Source organism: Gambusia affinis, linkage group LG04, assembly GCF_019740435.1.
Source record: "Gambusia affinis linkage group LG04, SWU_Gaff_1.0, whole genome shotgun sequence".
NCBI lineage: Eukaryota > Metazoa > Chordata > Actinopteri > Cyprinodontiformes > Poeciliidae > Gambusia > Gambusia affinis.
Window position 1 is genome coordinate 94,855 of NC_057871.1, and position 23,447 is coordinate 118,301.

The window sequence follows — 23,447 nt, forward strand, 5'->3', positions numbered from 1 at the left end:
CAACCCCTGAGGCCTTCCTGTTGTTAAATGACCTTTCCCTTGGATCCAAGCACCTGGACCTGCTGACCGCTACGATTTGACTGAACAGTTTTTTCATTACAGATTTAATTTTAGTCACCCTCAATCTCTTTTCTAAAAAAAAAAATACAGAAAATACTTTCAAAAAGTGGCTTTATTTCTATCATTCATCTTGTGAGTGTTATAGCCAGGTTACAAGAATTTTTAATAATGAGAATGTAGTCATATTAGCATCATAAAGATGCAATTTTACCTTAAGAACATCTTAAAATACAGGAAGTCATTTTATCGAGAAAAGTCTTGGCTACCTCTGATGAAACCAGCTCAGTCCAGGTGGTTCTGACCCATTCAGTGGTTAAGAGGATCAATTGGCCACCAGATAAGCATTGATGTCAAAGTAACAAACAAAGCGACTGATGAAGGAATATTTTCCATGTTGAAAAAAAGCTAAGTTTATGATAGGAGAAGGAAAATGTTGCATTGTTAGCAGCTTTAGCTCAGCCGACGTCTCTGTCCAGAAAGCCACCAAAGCCCAACAGAACTCCAGTCCAGCTCCAGCTGCAATGAGGATGAAAAAGGGAGAAATAACAAAACATTAACATAGCAGGGAATAAAGCTCATTTGGTAATTCGCTTTCATTGTGTTCCAGATGTAAAAAAAAAAAAGCTCAGAAATAAACTTGTTTTGGACTTCTGCCAGGATGTTGGTGGTAATTTTTGTATTTTTATTACAATGTGCCATTATCAACACATAAGCATGCATTAGTTTTAAACCCAATAAAGAAACTGACTTGGAGAAATATAGTTAGCCAAATACACCTGGCCCTTAAAGCAACACTTCCTTTCCTACCTGGCCGTCTCTGACTCAACATCTGCTGGTCTTTCCATGTTCTGATCCTCTCTGGCTGGAGGAATCGCTCCATTCACTAAAACCTACAAGCCTGTCCTGCTTCAGCTGCTCTCTGCTGGTCAGACTAGGACGGGGAATTAGGAGAACACCAATTTAATTTCATAACATAACACAGCAAATATTACATCTAATTCTAAATAAAGTAGTACAAGACACACACACCAAATAAAAAAGACAGAAATTATGTGAATATCCTCCTTCAGCCTGTGATCTACCAGCTTGATTTTTCATTTTGCATCTGGAAGAAAATATACATTTAAGAGTTACATTGCCTCCCTCATCCACAACACTGAATATGTGCTTGGGAAATAAATAATCTGTACGGTCACTTAACGTGTGGTGCATATTAACGTGGACCTAATGATATTGGTGCAGCGATCCGCTGTGTTTTCCCACTTTAGCGTCAATGCTAGTTCACACACACACGGAGGATTACACAACAGTTTTCAACATATTTCCTCCAGATACATTTGGTATTTTCCACGCTTAACGCCACTCGACAGAGGTGGTTAATGAATTCAACATAAAGACAGGCGAATATTAAACAAGCCTAGTTTATGTACTTTACCTAGTGCTAACATTACCTAGTGCTAACATTACCTAGTGCTAACATTACCTAGTGCTAACATTAGCTAGCACGATATGCTACCTGGGATTGCGGCAGATGAAATATGGGACTGTGGTCATAAGTTCTGTAAGATTTCTTCTTTGAAACAGGGTGGACACTTTAGTAGCTGCTAAACGGTGTAATTTTGTTTAGATTACTTACCATTCACATTCTGTGTCCCGTCACCGAAGCCCTGCAGTTCGGGACAAGTTTCTGAGATCGCAGGGAGTCGGAGTCATCCACTTTAGTCAGCGCTAACCAATAGGAACACGTCTTAAATCGCTCGCATCCAATAGGAACACGTCTTAAATCGCTCGCATCCAATAGGAACACGTCTTACATTGCTCGTCTTTAGGTCCCGCCCAGGATGTTCATGTGGGGACCGCAAGCAAAAAAAGGAGCATCAAAAGAAAAAAAACAACAACCTTGGACTCAACCAAAAACTTGGGTTCTCAAGTAAAAAGTTCTGATATTGAAAAATAAGTTCCAAACCAAAATGGGTGACTTCAATAAAAAAAACAAAGCTTTTTAAACATTTTTTAGTTAAATAAAATGCATTCTTACAATTACAATTTGATTGAGATATTTTTTTTGTTTGAAACTTTTTTGTAATCCAAAAGTTTTGATCACAACTCTATTTTTTTTCCGTTTGACATGATGTTTTTTTATTGAATAATTGTGAAAGCGTCAGACGCGTTTTTGAAGCCTGAAACATGTTCGGTGTGAACGCTGCCTCAAACTCCTCTAGAGTTCAGTGACCTGAACTTATGGAAGCTTCACCAATTAACTTTTATAAGAAATGTTTTTTACTTAGTGCGACCAATCAACCCCATGTACTCACTGCTAACTATGCTAATGGCAGAGAAACAACTTACCACTACGCAAAAACTGCTTATCCACCGTTGTCAGTGGCTATGCTAACTAGCCTTAGCATTCATAGCAGGCTATGCTAGCTGCAGCGTAGCAGAGCACTAGGGGTTAACTGACCCTCTAGCTGGGCTTCACCTGTGTGGTTCTGTTTATTCAGAGAAGTTAGTCCGGGCGAGTAGTCGTCTTGAGATTGGAAGGTTGTAGGTTCGATTCCAGCTTCCTCCTGCCACATGACTATGTGGCCCTGGGCAAGGCACTTAACCCCAAACTCCCTACCGATCTGCAAATCAGTATCTAAATGTGTGTGTGCTTGTGAATGTGACTGTGGAGTTCAGTGCTTTGTGGTGAAGATGGGGCTTCGGTCCGTTTAGCGTTTAGTGGAAGGAAGACGTTCCTACCTGAGTCTCCGCTTGGCCAGGCTCCTGGAGCAGATCCTCTCCAAGCTGCTCTGCAGGTTCAGCAGCGCCGTGATGGCCTGACGAAGACACTCCTTATCCTCCTCATCCTCGCTGCGCTCCTCCAGTTGCTATGGAAACACAACCCGAGTCAGGGGCACCTGCACAGGTGCAGCTTGAGGGGCCAGCTGGACCAGAACCACGAACCAGACCTGCCAGGTTCTGGCCCAACTGGAAACCAGAACCAGCAGAACATATTGGATAAATGACTGGTTCTGGACCGGTTCTGATCCAGTAGCTCAGCTTCTTTGTCTTGGACCAGGGCCCATCTACTATTGGACCCTCAGAGAGAAAAGGTGGAGGTGAGAAAAGGTGGAGACAGAAGGTGGAGGAGAGAGAAGGTGGAGGAGAGGTGTGTGACCTTCAGTGTGTCCAGCAGGTGGAGGCAGTGGTAGACGGGGGTCAGCAGCAGCCTGGGCAGGACGTAGCGGACGGCTTCTTTAAATCCGTCGCAGATGGACTGGAACAGAAGATGAAGAGGTCCATCTTCATCAGTCATCATCATCATAGTTCTATATTTAAAGGGACCCTGACCCCATAAGAGAAGAGAAAACCACTGCTGGCTGCGCCTCCGTTAGCGCTGCTAGCTCCACAGCCGTTAGCGCTGCTAGCTCCACAGCCGTTAGCGCTGCTAGCTCCACAGCCGTTAGCGCTGCTAGCTCCACAGCCGTTAGCGCTGCTAGCTCCACAGCCGTTAGCGCTGCTAGCTCCACAGCCGTTAGCGCTGCTAGCTCCACAGCCTCTAGACCGGTTGCAGGCATGATAACGTGCCGGTTCCAGAGTCATAGTCGGCCGAACTGGGGATCCGGTTCTGACTCATGTCAGAACTTCATCATCACTGTGGGAACTGTCAGGTGAAGCGCCCCCAGGTGTAACCGGTCTTACCTGCAGATGGACAGAGGCTCCAGGTTTGGTCACTAGATCCAGGAAGTGTTCGTGGAAGGCAGGATGCAGGACTTCCTGAGCATACGCCTCATAGGGGTCAAAGGCCAACTCCTGCCAATAAGAGGACAGATTGGCAACCAGTTGAGCGGCTCCAGGTGAGCGGCTCCAGGTGAGCTCACCTCTGCCAGGTCCTCAAAGCAGCTGCCCACCAGTGGGTGTGGGCTCCCCTCGTCCGTCATCTCCACCGTGTCCTCCAGCAGGCCCAGCAGCTTCACCGTCACTTCCTGGATGTCCGCCAGGCGGCCAAAGATGCTGTCCACGTCCTGGGGAACAGGGAACCGGGTCAGAACCGGAGCCGGGTCGGAACCTGAACCCGGACCGGAACCGACGGAGCCGTACCTGTGTGGAGAAGAGGGCGGGGCAGGAGGCGAAGGGCTCCCTGAACACCTTGAGCAACAGGTGCAGCTGCCTCAGGTACTGGTGTCCGTCAGCCAGGAAGCTCCGGACCAGGTCGCAGTATCGCTGCTCCTCATTGGCCGACGGCTCCTCGTCCAGCAGCGGGAACAGACCCATGTCCTCCTCGTCCTGGTGGAACATGTCCATCAGAACCTGCAAGGTCGCCTGGAGGTTAGAGCGGCCCAAAACCCCGACCCGACTCATTAAAATGTTGCTGCTCTCCTTTGTTTTAGCGGCTGAGTCGCTGTTTCCTAGTAACTTGGTCAAATGCCGGCACGTCCAGTGACATCATCAGTGTAAGTCAAACTACGAAACGCTCATGTCTCATTCGTCCTCCATCGATCCATCTTCTTCCTCTTATCCTGGTCGGGTCGTGGGGTCAGCAGCTTCAGAAGGGAGGCCCAGTCTTCCCTCTCCAGTCTCTTCTTCCAGCTCCTCCAGGAATCCCAAGGCGTTCCCAGGCCAGCAGAGAGACATCGTCCCTCCAGAGTGTCCTGGGTTTCCCCTCCTCCGGGTGGGACATGAACTCCTCACCAGGGAGGCGTCCAGGAGGCATCCTGACCAGATGCTCCTCAACTGGCTCCTCTCGATGTGAAGGAGCAGCGGCTCTACTCTGAGTCCCTCCTGGATGACTGAGCTTCTGTCTCCAAGGGAGAGCCCAGACACCCTACGGAGAAAACCCATTTCGGCCGCTTGTATCCGCGATCTTGTTCTTTCGGTCATGACCCAAAGCTCATGACCATAGATGAGGGTGGGAACGTAGATCGACCGGTAAATTGAGAGCTTCGTTTTTTGGCTCAGCTCTCTCTTCACCACGACGGACCGGTACAGCGCCCGCTTGACGGCAGACACTGCACCAATCCGCCTGTCGATCTCCCGCTCCCTTCTTCCCCCATTCGTGAACAAGATCCCGAGATACTTGAACTCCTCCACTTGGGGCAGGACACCCCCCGACCCGGAGAAGGCACTCTACCCTTTTCCGGCTCAAGACCATGGAATCGGGTTTGGAGGCACTGATTGCCATCCCAGCCGCTTCACACTCGGCTGCGAACCGCTCCAGCGAGAGCTGCAGATCACGACCCGATGAAGCCAACAGGGGTTAGTTTGTGCAGTCAGCTTGTACAGTTCCACCATGTTTACAAATGATCCTTCTGTATTTTATTAATCTTGGTTTTAAAATTTTTTTATCACTTTTGTGCGAATCTCTTCACTACATTCAGTGATTTGGAGGCGACTCATGTTCAGCTCTTCATCGTTTCTTCTACCCAGAAACGCCGGAGTCATCGTCACTTCCTGTCTGAACGGATCAATAAATAATGAATATGGCTGCCGTCCCTCAGTTTAACCAGCTCCCTCCTCTTCATCACTCCATCTTCTTCCTCCTAAACTGCTGAGGAATCGCTTCGTCCTCCCCGACTCCTCTTTGACCTTTATACCACACAAGCCTGAAACAAATGTCAGGTCTAAGGTTCAACTGCTCACCTTGTCGGCGCACATCGCCACAGTGATGTCCTGCTTGGTGATGTCATCATGGCGGATGTTCCTGACGTAATTCCCCGCCAGCTTCAAGATGTCTGCCGAGATATACTCCAGAACGGCGACCATGTAGACGCAGACCTGATGGTCGAGTTTATAGCCCAACACCTCCTGCAGGGGGAGGAGGAGGAGGATGAAGAGGAGGAAGAGGATGAAGAAGAGAAGGATGAAGAGCAGCATACCTTGAGCAGGGGGTGGATCTTGTCGACAGGAAGTGCCAGCGGGTTCTTCCTCTTCTTCTTCTCGATGGCAGCCAGAGCATCGGCGATTGCCCACTTATCAATGGGGTGAGGGAAACTCCTCTGGACCCGCTCCTGAAGAGAGACGGGTCAGAACCAGGGCCAGAACCCAGTGGGTTCTGTGTTCTGGTACTGTGAGAAGAATCCAGCAGTGGGCCCAAATGTCTAAATGAACTGGGTCCAACAGATTTAAAGTGGTTCTGGAGAACCATTCACCTGCAGGGGCCATATTGGACCCTGGACACAGTGATGCTCGGTGGACTCCAGCTGAACATCGGTTCTGGCCCAGTTTCGGTCTGGTTCTGGTTCTGGCTCAGGCCATCTGGCCATTCTGAATTGGTCTCAGTACCATCTGCTCCTAGCTCTGAACTGAACCTCTCTGAAGACCGGTTACCATGGAAACAGCCAATCAGCCACTCTGTGAAGTCCTGATGATGACATCACAGCTGCAAGCTGCTGATTGGCTGACAGGAAGACAGATTGACTGGGTGGAGCCACAGTGAGGGAATGAAAGGCCACGCCCACTGCATGACGTCATCAGCTTTAGTTACACCCACCATGTTACAGACAGGTGTGTGTGTGTGTGTGTGTGTGTGTGTGTGTGTTACCTCCACGTCCTGCACGCTGCGCGGCTGAGCCTGACACAGCATGCTGAGCAGCTGCAGGATCAGGTCCTCGATGTACTGCAGCGCCTCCTGCTGGGACTTCAGGTTAGGATGTACCTGGTACAACACCTGTACACACACACACACACGCGTTTGTTTGGCTTCCATTGGTTTCGATTCATGGCTAACCAGACATATTGCCTAACCTAATTCCCCCTCTGAGAATGACCTCTGACCTCTGACCCGGCTTTGGTCCCCAGAAGGTTAGTAAAGGCCGGAGCAACACAAACTTCCTGTGCTTCTCCGAATCGGACTAGGAAGAGCTCGCTCTGACCCGATTCATCTCGCCTCAGGAACCGGATCAGAACCACAAAGATTGAGCCTGCTGTAGGGTCAGAACCAGTCCTGGGCTGGTTCTGGTCAGAGAGATTTCCGTTTAGACCCACTGGGTTCTGGTTCTAAAGGGAACTTGTTTCCTCTGGAGAATAACCTGAACTCACCATGACAGATTCGTGTGGGCCGGTCCAGTTCCAAAAGAGCTGCTTCCTGGTCGGTTAACCCACAGTGACCCGAGGTCCAGCTGCAGAACCAGAACCAGGAAGCACTGAGATCACCTGAGGAACAGGTGGTTGCTGCAGCTCTGAGGTTATTCACTAATGAAAAGGGTCAGTGATTGGCCGGCTGGCGATGATGTCAGCAGGTGTGGAGATAAGGTGCATCAGGTTCTGACCCGACCCAGAACCACCTGAAACCGCAGCTGCTGGCTTTATGACCTCTCTGTTTACCTATGTGACATCATACAGAGATGTGACATCACCGGTTGTCAAGGAAACTATTCACTGAACAGTCTGGGGAGCTGACTATGGTACAACCTGAGCGTTACTATGACAACAGAGGACGGGTCAGAACCTGGACCGAGTTGGACAAGAACTCCAGGGTGTCTTTGTTGGACCTGATCTGCTTCTGGTCCTATCCTCTCCCTGACTGAACCGGGTCAGAGCGGTTCGGTTCGGCGGTACCTTCTCCAGGGCCGGAACCAGCAGGCCTCTCCACTTTCCGGCGTTGTCCTCGCTGAAGAAGTCGTACTGCGGCTGAGCGGCCTGCATGTCTGCGGCCCGGGCCGGCAGCTGGAGCCCCGCGGCGGACCGGACCGGCACGGCAGGCCGGGCTACATGAAGCAAGCCCCGGGTCCGGCGGGTCCGGCGGGGCCGGGACGATCCTCCGAAGCGGAGCCAGTCCCCGCCACCATCCTTGGCCGTCCCACAGAGGAGTCGCGAAGGCTTGGCTGGAAGTTAGCTCCGCGGTCTGCAGCTGGGAGTCGCTTCGCTAGTTCGGGTCAGCGGGAGGAGGGCATGGTACCGTTAGCCTGTTAGCTGCGGCGCTGCTAGCGGCGGGGATCCCCTGGTTCTCCGGGAAGGCGGCCCGCAGCTGCCGGTGTCTGCCTCTCTGGACCGTAGTGGAGACTCTGGGAGCAGCTGGGCCGGTTCGGTGGACTCGGTTCGATACCGTCGGGTCTCATAGACTTGGCTGCGATCATGCAGCTCCTGCGCTGGGTGTGAAAGCCTGACCGGGTCTGGGTCTGGCTGCGGGGCCAGTGGCGGGCGGACACTCGCCGACCAAACGGCGGCGGTTGTTGTCACTGTGGCGGTGCCGTACGTTGTGCTCACCTGCGCATGCGCTGTCTACAGATCAGTGACGTACATAGGGGGGTTACTGATGAAGGGAGCGTGCGGCCGGTCGCGGTACTGCAGTGAGGGCAAGCAGCGGGTCAGAAGCCTCGGTTCGTTTGGTACCGAGCTGCGGCTCGGCTCCCAGTTTTCATCTCTAATTCGGTGTTAAATACTGCTTACCAGGAAAGTTTTAGTTTAATCTCAGACCTGCTCTCTCCTGTCTTCACTCTCTAGACCAGCCCTGACAAACTCCTGCTCATTTTAGAATATACCAAGGATTTAAACGTTTTGGCCCCCAGGCCTTGAGTTTAACACAGGCTGCAGCCAGAGAGAATGCTAACCTTTGAGTTCAGTGGATTCCTCCATAGATCTTCATCAAACTGGAACAATCTGACCCACGGTCAGTACCACAGGCCTCACACGGTATTTTGATGGGGGCCTCCATCACCCCTCCATCAAGTCTCTCTGGATGCAGCAGATGTTCCAGCGTTGAACTGGACTTGGTGTCAGACCGGTTCTCCTGTCTGTGGCTCGGTTTCCGCAGCAGAGAGGACGAGTCGGTGCTCATCATCCTCACAGCAGCTTCTAGAAACCATGTTTCTCTGAAATCACACTGACTCACTTCACACATCTGCAGGCCCAAACGGTGAATTAGAAACCGACCTTCAGCAACACAGCACACAGGCCCAGAAGAACCGGCCCGGTCATGAGTATCTGAAGGTCAAAGGCCGTTACTCACATTTTAGCTGTAAGAAACAAAGACATGAAGCCACATGGAGGCGTTACATCGTTTATTTACAGAATCTCAGAATGACATCAGTGGATACAGAGGCACCTCCAGAACCCAGCGGGGGGGCAGAACCCAGCACAAAGTTCTGTAAGGGATCGGTTGCAGCTGACATTAACAGGTCAGAGAGTCTCTGGGCAATGAGGACAGAAACCTGGACGGCTGAGACGGACTTGAGGCATCTGGTTCTGATCCAGGAGTTCCTCACCCGGCTCCACAGGAACAGAACTGGACAGGTATACCGGGTTCTGATGAAGTTCCATCTGGGAAGCAGCTGGATCCAGACTCTGGTTCGGGAGCGGATTCTGCCATAAAGCAGGCAGAACCAGAGTGGTCAGTGGAATGCACCTGGTTCTGTTTTTTCTGACCCATAAACTCTCTGACCTGGAAACTGGTTCGGTCCGGTTGGTTCCTTCCAGTTTGTGGCTCAGTAGCTGAATGATCATAACTATTAGAACACGGCTGCAGAATAATACCGGATCAGAACATTTACAGTATTTACATCCAGGCTGTGGTCCAACATTCACAGAACCAATCTCTCGGCTTCTCCAGCCAGAACCAACCAACCCATTGACCCGGTTAGGTACGATTGGCTCACCTACAGGTTCTGATGGAACCGGACCTGAGCAGCAGAATTCTGGACAGGAGCAGCTGAGTTTCAGGTCCGTTCTGCAGGTCCGGTTCTTAAGCAACCACTTGCCCAGTTCGTCCTACAGACTGAAACTTCTGAGCGCGCTCACTAGAGACGTTTGTTTCATCCAATCAGATGATCACCTGGAGAAAGACCTGGAGAAAGACCTGGTATCCACAAATTTATCAAGCTGAGACGAGTCTAGAGATGTTAATGAGTCCAGAGACTAACTAGTTGAGATAACAAGTCCAGAGACTTTAACCAGTCGAGTTAAAGAGTTCAGAGACTAACTAGTTGAGATAACAAGTCCAGAGACTTTAACTAGTGGAGTTAATGAGTCCAGAGACTTTAGCAAGTTTAGATAACGAGTCCAGAGAATTTAACTAGTCGAATTAACGAGTCCAGAGACTTTATCTAGTGGAGTTAACGAGTCCAGAGACTTTAACTAGTTGAGATAACGAGTCCAGAGACTTTAACTAGTCGAATTAACGAGTCCAGAGACTTTATCTAGTGGAGTTAACGAGTCCAGAGAATTTAACTAGTCGAATTAACGAGTCCAGAGACTTTAAGCAGCCGAGTTAATGGGAACAGAGACTTTAACTAGTTGAGATAACGAGTCCAGAGACTTTAACTAGTCGAGTTAACGAGTCCAGAGACTTTATCTAGTGGAGTTAACGAGTCCAGAGACTTTAACTAGTTGAGATAACGAGTCCAGAGACTTTATCTAGTGGAGTTAACGAGTCCAGATAATTTAACTAGTCGAGTTAACAAGTCCAGAGACTTTATCTAGTGGAGTTAACGAGTCCAGAGACTTTAACTAGTTGAGATAACGAGTCCATAGACTTTAACTAGTCGAGTTAACAAGTCCAGATAATTTAACTAGTCGAGTTAACGAGTCCAGAGACTAACTAGTTGAGATAACGAGTCCAGAGACTTTAACTAGTGGAGTTAATGAGTCCAGAGACTTTAACAAGTTTAGATAACGAGTCCAGAGACTTTAACTAGTGGAGTTAACAAGTCCAGAGACTTTAACTAGTTGAGATAACGAGTCCAGAGACTTTAACGAGTCAAGATACTTTGATGAGTCCAAAGATGTTAACTGGTCCAGAGACATTAACAAGTCGAATTAATGTCAACTTGTCAATGTCGACATTAACGCGTTATCTCGTTAATGAGTCAAGATAACAAGTCCAGAGACTTTAACAAGTCGAGATAATGAGTCCAGAGATGTTAACGAGTTGAGTTAACGAGTTCAGATATGTTAACGAGCTGTGATTTTTAACAAGTCCAGATCTGGGCAGTGGGCAGTCCAGTGGAATGAAAAAATGCCTCTTCCTCCAAAATAAAAGCTCTCAGGAGAAACTGTGAGGAGCGGCGCCCGTGTGGCCACGCCCACCTGTGATATCATAGCAGAACACCTGAAAGTCTGCTGTGTTCAGAGCCCAACTGGATTCAGTTAACACTCCCATAGTTTACCTCCACCAGGGGGAGCTACCTACATAAAGGATCTACAGACAGGTGAGTCTGTCCACTTGAGGTCCAAAGTCGCATGGCCGGTACCGGCGGTTCACACGGAGGATTCACGGGCCGTTTTGGATCGGAGCGCGCCGGCCCGGCTGAGGAAAGGGAAGGCGGTTCCGAGGCAGCCAGAGGCGACGGTCAGACCCAAGCTGGCCCAGGCGCAGCAGATGGACCAGCCGTAGCCGTGGTCCACGTCGGACGGGAGGCCGTAGATGAAGGGTGGGTTCCTGGAGAGGTCATAGGTCACGCTGGCTGCATACGTGCACAGAGAAATGGTGCAGAAGATCCCTGAAGACAGAAGCAACGCTGGGTCAGAACACACAAAGTATTCTGGTTTCTGAAAGCAGAACCTGTCCCAGTAGAACCTCAGTGGGTCAGAACCTCAGGACCTTCAGCAAATCAAACAGAACCGAGACCCAAACAGGAAGTTCTTTCTCCTGGTTGGAATCATACCTGCTGCTTAGCCGCCGTCCGGTTCTGGTTCTGAACAGATCACTTTTTAATGGACCGTGTATAATCGTATCTGTGGTTCTGTGTCTGGGTCGGACCGGTCCGGTGACCTTCAGTGTGTGCTGCAGCGCCTGGCTGCCCCAGCAGGGGGTGCCCCCTACCTGCCATGAGGAAGAGCAGGCCGGAGACGTGCTGCGTCAGACTCTCCTCCCAGAAGAAGCCGACCGACGCCACGATGCTGCCGCACAGCAGGACGGCGGCCGCCATGCCCAGGAAGCCTGCCGTGATGCGCCGCAGATCTGAGGACACACACACATATATATGTATATATAACACACACAGCAGTGAGGATCTGGACCTGTGCTGTCAAACTACACGAGCAGGCAGAAAGTTCTCAGAGTACCAGGTCCAGGTTCTAGTTCTGGTTCTGTTTGAAGACCAGGAAAACATCTTTTCTTCAGTTTCTAATATGTCTAATGAGGCTCAGAGACCCATAAATTGTTGCCATGGTAACCGGTTCCTGCTCACCCCCCTCTGTTACATAACCAACCTAGCATGTTTCCATGGCAACTGGCGACATACAGTAAGGAGGGACTAAGGAGCTCCAGTGCAGCCAATGGGAGGCTGACTCAGTGATGTCACTCAGGTGACATAAACCTGCAGGTAACCTTCACATTGTGTGTGTGCCATGTATTTAATGCATTGTGGGAATTATTTTCCTGACACACATCACTTTGTGATCAGGAACCAACAGGAGCCTACAGAAACCAACAGGAACCTTAAGGAACCAACAGAAGCCTACAGGAGCCTACAGGGACCAACAGGAACCCAAAGGAACCAACAGGAGCCTACAGGGACCAACAGGAGCCTACAGGGACCAACAGGAGCCTACAAGAACCAACAGGAACCTACAGAAACCAACAGGAACCTTAAGGAACCAACAGAAGCCTACAGGAGCCTACAGGGACCAACAGGAACCTACAGAAACCAACAGGAACCTAAAGGAACCAACAGGAGCCTACAGGGACCAACAGGAGCCTACAGGGACCAACAGGAGCCTACAAGAACCAACAGGAACCTACAGAAACCAACAGGAACCTTAAGGAACCAACAGAAGCCTACAGGAGCCTACAGGGACCAACAGGAACCTAAAGGAACCAACAGGAACCTTAAGGAACCAACAGAAGCCTACAGGGACCAACAGGAACCAACAGGAACCTAAAGGAACCAACAGGAACCTTAAGGAACCAACAGAAGCCTACAGGAACCTACAGGGACCAACAGGAACCTACAGGGACCAACAGGAACCTACAGAAACCAACAGGAACCTAAAGGAACCAACAGGAACCTTAAGGAACCAACAGAAGCCTACAGGAGCCTACAGGGACCAACAGGAACCTAAAGGAACCAACAGGAACCTACAGAAACCAACAGGAACCTTAAGGAACCAACAGAAGCCTACAGGAGCCTACAGGGACCAACAGGAACCTACAGGGACCAACAGGAACCTACAGAAACCAACAGGAACCTAAAGGAACCAACAGGAACCTTAAGGAACCAACAGAAGCCTACAGGAACCTACAGGGACCAACAGGAACCTACAGGGACCAACAGGAACCTACAGAAACCAACAGGAACCTAAAGGAACCAACAGGAACCTTAAGGAACCAACAGAAGCCTACAGGAACCTACAGGGACCAACAGGAACCTACAGGGACCAACAGGAACCTACAGAAACCAACAGGAACCTAAAGGAACCAACAGGAACCTTAAGGAACCAACAGAAGCCTACAGGAGCCTACAGGGACCAACAGGAGCCTACAAGAACCAACAGGAACCTACAGAAACCAACAGGAACCTTAAGGAACCAACAGAAGCCTACAGGAGCCTACAGGGACCAACAGGAACCTAAAGGAACCAACAGGAACCTTAAGGAACCAACAGAAGCCTACAGGAACCTACAGGGACCAACAGGAACCTACAGGGACCAACAGGAACCTACAGAAACCAACAGGAACCTAAAGGAACCAACAGGAACCTAAAGGAACCAACAGGAACCTACAGGGACCAACAGGAACCTAAAGGAACCAACAGGAACCTACAGGAACCAACAGGGACCTAAAGGAACCAACAGGAACCTACAGAAACCAACAGGAACCTAAAGGAACCAACAGGAACCTAAAGGAACCAACAGGAACCTACAGGGACCAACAGGAACCTACAGAAGCCTACAGGAGCCTACAGGGACCAACAGGAACCTAAAGGAACCAACAGGAACCTTAAGGAACCAACAGGAGGCTACTGGAGCTGTTTTAAGGTTCAGATTAGAAATGAATGGAAGTCAGTGGGTGGTCCCTGGAAACATAGAGAAACAAACATGCAAGTGTATGTGTCATCTGCATGTGTGTGTGTGTGTGTGTGTGTGTGTGTGTGTGTGTGTGTGTGTGTGTGTGTGTGTGTGTTTGTACTTACGCAGCAGGTGCCACTCGTCCTGCTGGATGGTCCTGGTTAGGTTCAGGGGGATGTTCCTTAATCTGATTGGCTGAGAGAAGTGGTACTTCACAGCTGTGCAGCGATCTGCGATACCTGCAGACACACAGGTGAGACACACCTGTGATGATGTCATCAGCCAGCAGAAGCTCCCTGATCACCTGCCAGCCGTCAGGGTCAGAGTGGCAGGTGCATCATGGGAAACATAGTGATGCGGCGTGGCTTTAACCTGAGAAATGGAGGCTGATGTAATCTGTGGTTCTGGTTCTGCCAGCTCCAGAGCGGGCCAGAGCGTTTGGTAGGACCCAGTCTGCTGGTCCCAGGTCAGCAGGATCCTGGTTCTGATCTGTCCTGGCCCACCACTGTTGGGTCGGGTCAGAGCTCAGCAATATCCAGCTGCACGTCTTCAACACCTAAACAGAATCTGGAACCCAGATCGTTCTGGAACCTGCCTCTGCACGGTTCTGGATCTGACCGGGATCAGATCCAGAACCTGAACGAACCATCCAACCAGAGAAAGCTCCAGGGGAAACCGGGTCACAGCAGGAGGCTGGAGGAAAGCTGCAGGTAGTGTGTCCACAGAACCAGCAGAACCAGAACCACCAGAACCAGCCAGAGCCAGAACCAGCTCTCAACTGTTGACACCATGGACAGGTTGCCAGTCCCACCAGTCCTCCCAGTTCGCTGGTACCGGCAGGTATTGGGTTGAGTCCAGCTTCTTCTCACTCCAGTTCAATTTCAACACACAGACTGATGACCTCATGACGTCATCAGGGACCTTTGACGTCCTCGCTGTCAGCTTTCTGTTCTATGACCTCCTGTGATGTCATCAGGGTCTGAACGGAACATCCGCAGCAGCAGATCACGTGATTAACCATTCCGATCCATCCCTCATCAGTGGTGCATTTATCAGTGTGTGTGTGTGTGTGTGTGTGTGTGTGTGTGTGTGTGTGTGCGTGTGTGCGGTTCACGCACCCCGATCGATCAGCTTGTCGATGTCCGGGTCCAGTCCCTTGAAGTAGCACTTCCTCCAGAGGCCGGAGTGCGTGGAGAACAGCGGCCTGCCGCACTCCGTCTCCAGGATGCCCATCCCCAGGATGGCCCGCCAGTTCTCCAGCAGCTCCTCCTCCCTGCTGCCCACATGCACGGGCTTCATCAGCGCCACGTCCCGCTGCCGGGCCGCGGCGCCGCCGGTGTCCACCAGCGGCAGGTGGTAGATGGGCATCTCCCGGTTCTTCTGGTCGTTGGAGTCGGAACCGTCGCAGTTCTGCTTGTGCCTGCGGGTGTCGGTCTGGTACCAGTGGTCGGTGGAGATGGAGGTGACCAGCAGCAGCAGGGACAGCGAGCTGAGCGCCAGGCTCACCGCGGACACCTTCACCGTGATGGGCCGCGCTCTCTCCATGGCAGGCAGTTGGACCGAACCGGCGGCGGTTCTGCTTTCTGCGCGGGTTCCGTTACTGGACATGCTGAGCTGCCATCCTCCTCCTCCATCAGCTGTTCCCGGTTTGCCCTGGAGAGCGCGTTGTCATGCCGACTGGCCTGTGAGCTGCGTCAAGGTGCGTGCAGGTGGGCAGCTGCACCGGAAGCCGGCCCTTCACAATAAAAGCCCAGCGTCATTTTTGTTCTAGAAACTTCCAGTGACTCCCTTCCTGCTGACATCAAAGAACCGAAGTGAACTTTGACCTACACCTGTCCAGGTGATGCTGCAACAACACTATCTGACGTCATTAATAGGTTCTAACCACCTGCTGGTTCTGAGTCTAGTCCAGGGGTGGGCAATCCTGGTCCTGGAGGTCCGGTCTCCTGGAGGTCCAGTCTCCTGCAACGTTTAGATGTGTTTCTACTTCAACACACCTGAGTCAAATAATGAGGTCATTAGCAGGACTCTGGAGAACCCGACTGGTTTGACCGGTTCTCCGGAGAACCCGACTGCACTGAGGAGGAGATTCAGCCGTTGGACCAGGGAGATTCTAAGAGCTGCAGGACAGCGACCCTCCAGGACCAGGACTGCCCAGCCCTGGTCTAGTCCAACAGAACCCTCTGATTACTCATCATCATGTTCAGTTAATCTGGATTATTCAGATTATTATTTAATTCTTTACAGAGGAAAAAAACAAAGTCATATTTTCAGAAATTGCGCCGGCTTTCTGCATTAAGATATAAAGTTTCAGACTAAATATGGATTTAATAATCCCAGAGAGACAGTTTTTTAGAAACTAGACGATTAATCTCCACATCCACCCAAAATACAGCACCGATGTTTATCCAACATAAACCCAATTTCAACTATTTCATTATAAAACCCCAGAAGAAATGATGAATCATTAAATCACCGTCTGGATCACAAACTCATCTCACCTGTTCAGGTGTTTCAGAACCAGCAGGTACCAAACCTGGTAGAATCCGTCTGGATCTCCAGCCTGCAGCTGCTTCCGGTAACCTGGTTTCCATGGTTACCGCAGCACTGAGACCAGCCTAGTCAAAGGCCTAGTTTATCCACATAAACACAGACGGTGGAAAATCCACAGAGCTGGTTCTGGTTCTGATCACGTTACTGAACCGACCTGAAGAACTGGGATTTCTATTTCAATAGGAAACGTCTCATCAAGAGGTCAGAGGTCACATGTGGGGTTCCCCAAGGCTCCATCCTGGAACCCTCTGATTCTACACCTAGCAGTTCTACACCATCCGGTTCTACAGTACTTCACTGGTTGTTTAGAAATCACTGAATGGATCAATAATTTATTGTTGGGATTTGATGGAACGTTTCGATTCTTCATTTTGTTTTTAAACTCTTTGAAATGACATGTTGAAATGTGATCAATAAATAACATTTGATTGATTGATAGCTAAATATTCAGCTCCAGTTCGCTCAGAGCTAAATGTTTAGCCAAAATGGAAATTTACTTTGAGGTAGGTGGAGGGGGGGGGAGGGGGACTTTCAAAATAAAGGCTGGGCCAACTTCTCTATAAGTTCTGCTGGTGAGATGCTGAAGCATCTCGACTCAATGATTGCAGACATGACGGTTTATGAAGACCCTTCTTTTTATTTTGGTGGTCCACTTCCGGTTATCAGCAAGCGATTTAGTGTCAAATCTAAATATTTGGCTCAGAGATAAAGAGGACTAGCACAGGCACCTTAATGAGCAGGCGATATAATGCAGTAGTTTTATTTTGAAATTTGGTCGTGAAGGAAGCTCCAGATTAACGCTGAGTCTGCAGATCGATGGGGGGGGGGGGGGGGGTTAGCGGGTGGGGGCGTCGGGGTGTGTTTTCCTGTTGGAGAGAGTCAGGGTCACGTGACTCCACTGGACTCATCTTCGTCCTTGTCAGCTTTATCTTGTTTCTGTGGCGACCGGGTGACTGAGGCCTCCTGGGAAATCTCAGGTGAATGCTGCTGCCGTCATCCCAGGAAGAAAATAAAAGCTATGAGAGCGATCAATAATTCAGGAGCGTCCCTGCTGGCCTCTGCTGCTTCCTGTAACTCAACACCTCCCCCCAAACCCGACCAGATAAAACAGAACCGAACAAGAGCCTCAGGAACAGGAACACTCTCCAAAATAAAACAGGAATCTACTAAAAGCAGGAGGTTTTGAAAACAGGAAGCTCCACTGGACACAGGGGCGGCGCTAGAAATCCTGGGCCCCGTCACAAAAAATTAATTGGGGGCCCCTGCTGCTACAATTCCTTGAGTCTATTTGACCCATAAAAGGCATCAAATTTGAAAGGCTTGCAACGACCTCGCTTTCTTTGGATACTAGCACCATATTTACTGCTCATGAATTTTACATGCAACAATCTGCATGCTGTTTGCAACATTTTAAATTAGGTTTAGATTATAAATGTCTCTCCCCTCAATCAACCTCATTCACTCACTGCTAAATGGTGGAAAAACAACTTATTATTACAGGGAAAATGATTCTCTGCTGTCATTGGTAGCTATGCTAACGAGACTGAGCATTTACAACAGGCTGCGCTAGATGCAGCATAGGGATGAGCAGCCACGGGAGATTGTGATTGACAGCATTAAAACCCGCCTCATTGTCTCTGATTGGTTGTTTCTAGACGACACTGGGAGAAGGCAGAGGAAATCATTTTATCACAAATTACACAAATTATCTCTCAATCCATACTTTGACAACATAATGACAGTTTTAAAAAAATTTTTATGACAGTTACATGGTGCAGCTTTAATTTCACTCAGGAGGAACGTGGAACATATCTGTAATTTAAACATTATTATTATTATTATTATTATTATTATTATTATTATTATTATATAAAGATTGTTTGAATTTCTGTCAGTAATAAATATATTGTTGTTGCGTCAGAAAGAGAGATCCTCACTGGAATGGTCCTTACCAAGCTCCGCCCACAACCATCTAGAAAATCCCAGGTGGCCGCAAGTCTCACAAACAGCCTGGCGGCGTGTTGTTTCTATGGAAACATGGCGTCTTGCACTTGGACTGATTCTCTGCTGTGTATTTCTGACTCCATTAGTGCTTCATTTCTACTGGATTTTCACAATATATCAGCTACTACAATGGACAGAGGAACTAACAAGTTCATGTCATCGTTTTGAATGAGATCAAAGTGTTTGAGCCGTGATGCCGCCAACATTGTGACGTCACAGCAAAATCCGTTTGGTCCGGAAGTAAGATTAATAATCGTTTCCAGTGTAAACCTCCCAGGAATAAAGACATGCGGCAAAGTTCACCAGGCTGGGAATCGAACCTGCGGTTGTGCTTAAGCCCTGCGCCACCACAGCACATCCCTTAAAAAGGCTAATAACGTTGCTCTCAGTTGGACCATTTGACGTCATTTACCCAGAATACTTTGCAGCGTGAATAACGTGGCAATGTTCATGTGACAATATTTCATTAAAATTAATAGAAACTAAATAGCCTACAGTTTTATTACTGCATTGTTTTTACATCTAAATAAAGTTGATTATTAGAAATAATTGTGGATCCTTTAACATCTAGCTCCACCCGGTCGGACCAGAACCTCCACCAGACCCAGAGCAACTCACCGGGACAGAAGCTGCCTCTTGTCAGCTCTTCCTCCTCTTCCTCTTCCTCCTCACAGAAGGTATTGATCATCGTCCCGAAGCTCCATCAGCTCAAATCGACCAGCGGGTCCAGATCACCTTGGAGGGGAGATGGTGGGGGGGACTGTGTGTGTGTGTGTGTGTGTGTGTGTGTGTGTGTGTGTAATTCCTTGTGGGGACCATTTTTCTGAGACATACTACGTTGTGGGGACCAATTGCTCCCTATGACCAAAGCCTGGTCCCCATAAGAGGGTCAGAGGTCAGATTTGAATTGAGTTTTGGTTAGTTAAGCTGTAGAAATGAATGGAAGTCAATGGAAAGTCCCCACAAATATAGCCACGCAAATGTGTGTGTGTGTGTATGTGTGTGTGTGTGTGTGTGGTTAATTAGCACCCTGTCAGAGTGGTAGAGGTGTGACATGGTGATAGCAGCAGGATGGAGGTCACTGAGGTGGAACCACTTCCTTATGGGACTTTCAAAGTAAATGTCTCCCACATCTCAAAGACAACCTTAATGTGGCCGGTGACAGTGGATCTGGATGGTTGCCATGGTGACTGGTGTAACTGCAAAGAGGAGCAGGTGCTGTGACACCAGAAGTGTTTATGATGCTGATTATTGATAATGAGGATATTATTGATCAGCTGTGACAGGAAATGGTCATGTTGAGCCAACTGAGCGCGCTCACAGCGGTCTGGTTCTGCTGACGCTGTTCAGATGTGAGCTGCATGAAGGTCAACAGCCAAGAGGCTGCTGCCATGGCAACAGACTATAAAAACAGCAGGGCAGAGAAGTGGACATGTTGTGAGTGGCAGCTTGGTTTAAAAAACTGACATCAAAAAATTAGAGTTCAAATTAGAGACCGACACCAACAAGTAATAATTAATAACCGATAACCAATAATAACTGAGAAGAACCGATAACTGCTTCAAAATAAACATTTACGATACAGGAAATTCATAGTCAAATGCACCAAAAGGGGGCGGAGTCACCGCCTAACTGGATCCGGTCCGACCTGCTCTCTGGTACCTGCAGGAATTCTAACAGGTTCTGAAACCAACTGAACCAGGATCTGGACCGACCCACAACCAAGGTCGTGTACCGGTTCTGGATTGGTTCCGATTGATGTCGATCCTTCTGACGTTTTGGAATCAGAACCAGAACCCAGCACGAATACCACCTGTGGGGCAACAGAACCAGAACCTGCAGATGTCTCCTGGGCCTCCAGAACCATCACAGCAACTAAATGGGTTTAAGCAGCTGTATAATGGATCAGAACCAGTCCAGAACCAGAACTTTCCATTTCTGTCAAGCTTCAGTTTTTATCTAAATGATGAATGTCAGCCGGGTCAGAACCTGAGAACTCCTGGTTCTGGTGGACCTGGTCCAGAAGGAAACAGGTCCAATCATGATCATCTAGAGATGAGCAGGCAGTACCGATACCAGTCCCAACCTGACCACCAGGTTCTTCCGCATGCAGGACCGCCCTCTGGTTCTGGTCGACCCAAACAGAAGTTTTCTGTAACAGAATCAAATGGATTCTGTAGAACTTCTGACCCGTTAAAGGTTCTGGAGAAATAAAGGTCCAAACAACAAACAAACAAAAAAATCAGCTGACAATGTCTGAAGCCCAAACAGAACCAGTGCTGGATCGGTTCTGGTTCTGCATGTCTGGTCCTGGTCTAATCCGTCGCCTCTCGTGTTACTGGCTGGTACCGGTGTGGAGTCCTGGTTCCGCTCGGCCTGCTGCCCGGTGACCAGGACCGAGTCATTTTGGACATTTTTTCATTTAATATATTTATTCTTGTCATCCTGGGTTTCCCACCTTTATGCACTTTATGAGACTGCAGAGAGGATTGATTGATTATTATTAATTATTGATTATTATTCATTATTGGTTATCTAAGATGATGAAAAATTACCCGCAGCTTGTTGTCGTTAGGTTCTGATTCGGTTCTGTTGTCTCTCCAGAACTGTTACTGGAGTTATAAACAGCAGAACTTAGAACCCAGTTCGGTTTTATCTGCAGAACCCCGAGTAGGTTCTGGTTCTGAGTAGTAAACAGTAAAAATAAAAACAGGATTAAAGTCTTTATTATTGTTGCTATGATATGACGTCACGTCGACTCAGATCAGTTGGAAACTCACCTGCTGTCATCAGGCTTTTATTGTGAAAGTCTTGGCGCAGACCAGCAGCCGGAAGCAGAGAAGCTTCTGAACTGTTTGGACCGTCGGAGCTCCGAACTCACCTGAGGAACAGGTGCGACCAGAACCCGGTAAGCCATCCCGCCCAGGGCCGGGCTCAGTAGCGGTCCCGTTTGGATCGATTCGGTGCTGCCGCTGATCCGAACCTGCTGCTAACAGAGCTAATCTGTACAGAACCCGCTCCGGTTCGGTTCCGCTTGGGTTTGGACCGGTTCTGTCTGCCTGTAGAATCAGGAGGGGCAGCAGAAACTCGGAACCGTCACCGAACGGAGTTCGCAGCGAGTTCGGTTCTGTTTGGACTAGTTCCGTTCGTGACCCACTTTCTGTTTCGATCCAGTCCGGCCGAACCGGTCCAGGTTTTTTGCTGACATAGAAAACCTGTCCCGGCGAAACGTCGGTACCGTTCAGAACCGGTTCAAGCCGGCCGGGGGGAGGGGGGGTCATTAAAGGTCTGAGTGTGACGTCAGAGCGATTTACAGCGTTTCATAGCTAGTGACGTCACAGATTATTGTGCTCAGAACTCAAAAAGTCCGTTCAGCAGAACCGATCCAGAAGTTCTGGTCCACACGGATCTGTTGCGACGGCTCACAGAACCCAGAGGTTCTGGTTCTGTCCGGTCCGCAGGTCCGGTCCGCTGCCGTCATGGCTTTGATCTCACTGGATGACCTGGAGGGATTGGACGACGAGCAGCTGGCCGATGACATCACCGACAACGCTGAGCCAATGGGGGACGAGGACGGCCTGCTGAGCCACTGGCAGGCGGTGGCCAGCACCCACCAGGTGTCTGTCCCTGCAGGTGAGGGGCGCGGCCAAACCCTCCTCCAATCAGAGGCCTGCTGAGGGGGCGGGGCCAAACACTCATCCAAATAGAGGCCTGTTTTCTTTGCGTTCCAGAAATGACCGGGCCGATCCAGGAAATGACCCGGAACCGCCAGCAGAGGGAGCCGCTGCCCTTCGTCCTGATCGCCCGCCATGAGAAGGTACAGGCCTAAGGGAACCCCGGTTCTGAGTAGCTGTTGCCATGGTGATGGCCTGTGTGTGTCCAGATGGGCGAGGTTCTGTACGAGGAGCGGCGGTACCCGGCCGGGTTCTGGGTGAGCGCGCGGAGCGGCGAGGATCTGTATGAACAGAGCATCTCCCTCGCCTTCATGAAGCTGATGCGCTTCATCTGCAAGGAGAACTCTGCAGGTGAGGCCCCGCCTTCACACCCCTCGGCTGGCGCGCCTGATGACATCACAGCGTCTCTGTGGTCGCAGGGCGCTACCTGGGCATGACCGTACCTGTGGTCAGCAGCGTCCAGGTGATGGATGACGGCGAAACTTTTGAGAAGAGTGTGGAGACGGCGTTCTTTCTTCCCTCGGAGTTCCAGAGTAGCGTGCTGCGCTCCCTCGATCCCGACATCAGCGTCACCTACCGGGAGCCAATCAGAGTGATTGCAAGGTAAGCCCCGCCCCTTTTGCAGCAGGACATCAGCTGACCAGCCCCTGACCCTCTGATTGCGTGCAGGACGTTCTATGGGACGACCACGGAGCAGACGGTGGGCTGGCAGATACGCATCCTGCGGGAGCTGCTTGAGCCAGGTGACCCCGGCGTCCACGGCGACCGCTACATGGTCGCCGTGTACGACAACCCTGGAGCACCGCAGCGCCGCAACGAGATCTGGTTCATCCACAGAGAGCCGTAGGATCCGCCCACAGAGCTCACCTTGTCGATGGACCAATCAGAACACTTTTTTGTAAACTGTTTCCGGTCATTGGCTCACATACAGGAAGTTTCATCTGATTGGTTTCTGCTTTCAGCAGCTCTAACTTGCTGCTCCCAGACACTCTGACATCACTTCCTTGGGTACGCCGTCCCTCCAACACAATGACATCACTTCCTGCTAGCAGCATGTTGCTTCCTGTCCTGTAAATGAAAGTCATGTTTTTATTGTTTTTACAAGTTAAAATGTTTGGAGGGGAAGCCTGATCCATGGAGCTCCGCCCCTCTGAAGCGTTCAATATTTCTTCATAAAATCTGAATTTGTGATGTTTTTCTTTTTGTTTAAAAATATTTCAACAAATTTGG

The 23,447-nt window shown here is 49.7% G+C and overlaps 3 protein-coding genes across 12 annotated transcripts in view; 1 reads left to right on the forward strand and 2 right to left on the reverse strand.

The window, feature by feature from the left end:
- The window catches only part of LOC122829977 (serine/arginine-rich splicing factor 7-like), a 29,124-nt gene extending 20,885 nt beyond the window's left edge, over positions 1 to 8,239 (reverse strand). For 3 of the 8 annotated variants that reach the window (XM_044114970.1, XM_044114972.1, XM_044114971.1), the window contains exons 1-9: positions 7,600 to 8,239; positions 6,584 to 6,709; positions 5,919 to 6,050; positions 5,683 to 5,847; positions 4,144 to 4,353; positions 3,924 to 4,067; positions 3,745 to 3,855; positions 3,221 to 3,319; positions 2,803 to 2,930 (exon numbers count right to left, since the gene is read on the reverse strand). In XM_044114970.1, coding sequence (XP_043970905.1) covers positions 2,803 to 2,930; positions 3,221 to 3,319; positions 3,745 to 3,855; positions 3,924 to 4,067; positions 4,144 to 4,353; positions 5,683 to 5,847; positions 5,919 to 6,050; positions 6,584 to 6,709; positions 7,600 to 7,686 — 1,202 coding nt within the window. In that variant the 5' untranslated portion in view covers positions 7,687 to 8,239. The other 5 variants (XR_006370464.1, XM_044114967.1, XM_044114966.1 and 2 more) reach the window with 5 other exon arrangements.
- Positions 8,240 to 8,333: 94 nt separating this feature from the next.
- Positions 8,334 to 21,452, reverse strand: tmem178 (transmembrane protein 178). 2 transcript variants are annotated; one of them, XM_044114976.1, is made up of 7 exons: positions 21,324 to 21,452; positions 21,099 to 21,226; positions 19,162 to 21,020; positions 15,105 to 15,721; positions 14,112 to 14,225; positions 11,801 to 11,938; positions 8,334 to 11,477 (listed from the first exon to the last, which is right to left on the reverse strand). In XM_044114976.1, exons 4-7 carry the CDS (start codon positions 15,592 to 15,594, stop codon positions 11,236 to 11,238), a joined length of 984 nt encoding a protein of 327 aa, XP_043970911.1. In that variant the 5' UTR covers positions 15,595 to 15,721; positions 19,162 to 21,020; positions 21,099 to 21,226; positions 21,324 to 21,452; the 3' UTR covers positions 8,334 to 11,235. The 2 variants fall into 2 exon arrangements, with proteins under 2 accessions (XP_043970911.1, XP_043970912.1); XM_044114977.1 differs by lacking the exons at positions 15,105 to 15,721; positions 19,162 to 21,020; positions 21,099 to 21,226; positions 21,324 to 21,452 and adding an exon at positions 14,359 to 14,532.
- soul4 (heme-binding protein soul4) lies at positions 21,352 to 23,442 on the forward strand. 2 transcript variants are annotated; one of them, XM_044114979.1, is made up of 6 exons: positions 21,352 to 21,451; positions 22,005 to 22,176; positions 22,275 to 22,360; positions 22,427 to 22,568; positions 22,637 to 22,820; positions 22,887 to 23,442. In XM_044114979.1, exons 2-6 carry the CDS (start codon positions 22,023 to 22,025, stop codon positions 23,062 to 23,064), a joined length of 744 nt encoding a protein of 247 aa, XP_043970914.1. In that variant the 5' UTR covers positions 21,352 to 21,451; positions 22,005 to 22,022; the 3' UTR covers positions 23,065 to 23,442. The 2 variants fall into 2 exon arrangements, with proteins under 2 accessions (XP_043970914.1, XP_043970915.1); XM_044114980.1 differs by having other exon boundaries at positions 21,373 to 21,451; positions 21,992 to 22,176; positions 22,887 to 23,405.
- The last annotated feature ends 5 nt before the right edge of the window (positions 23,443 to 23,447 follow it).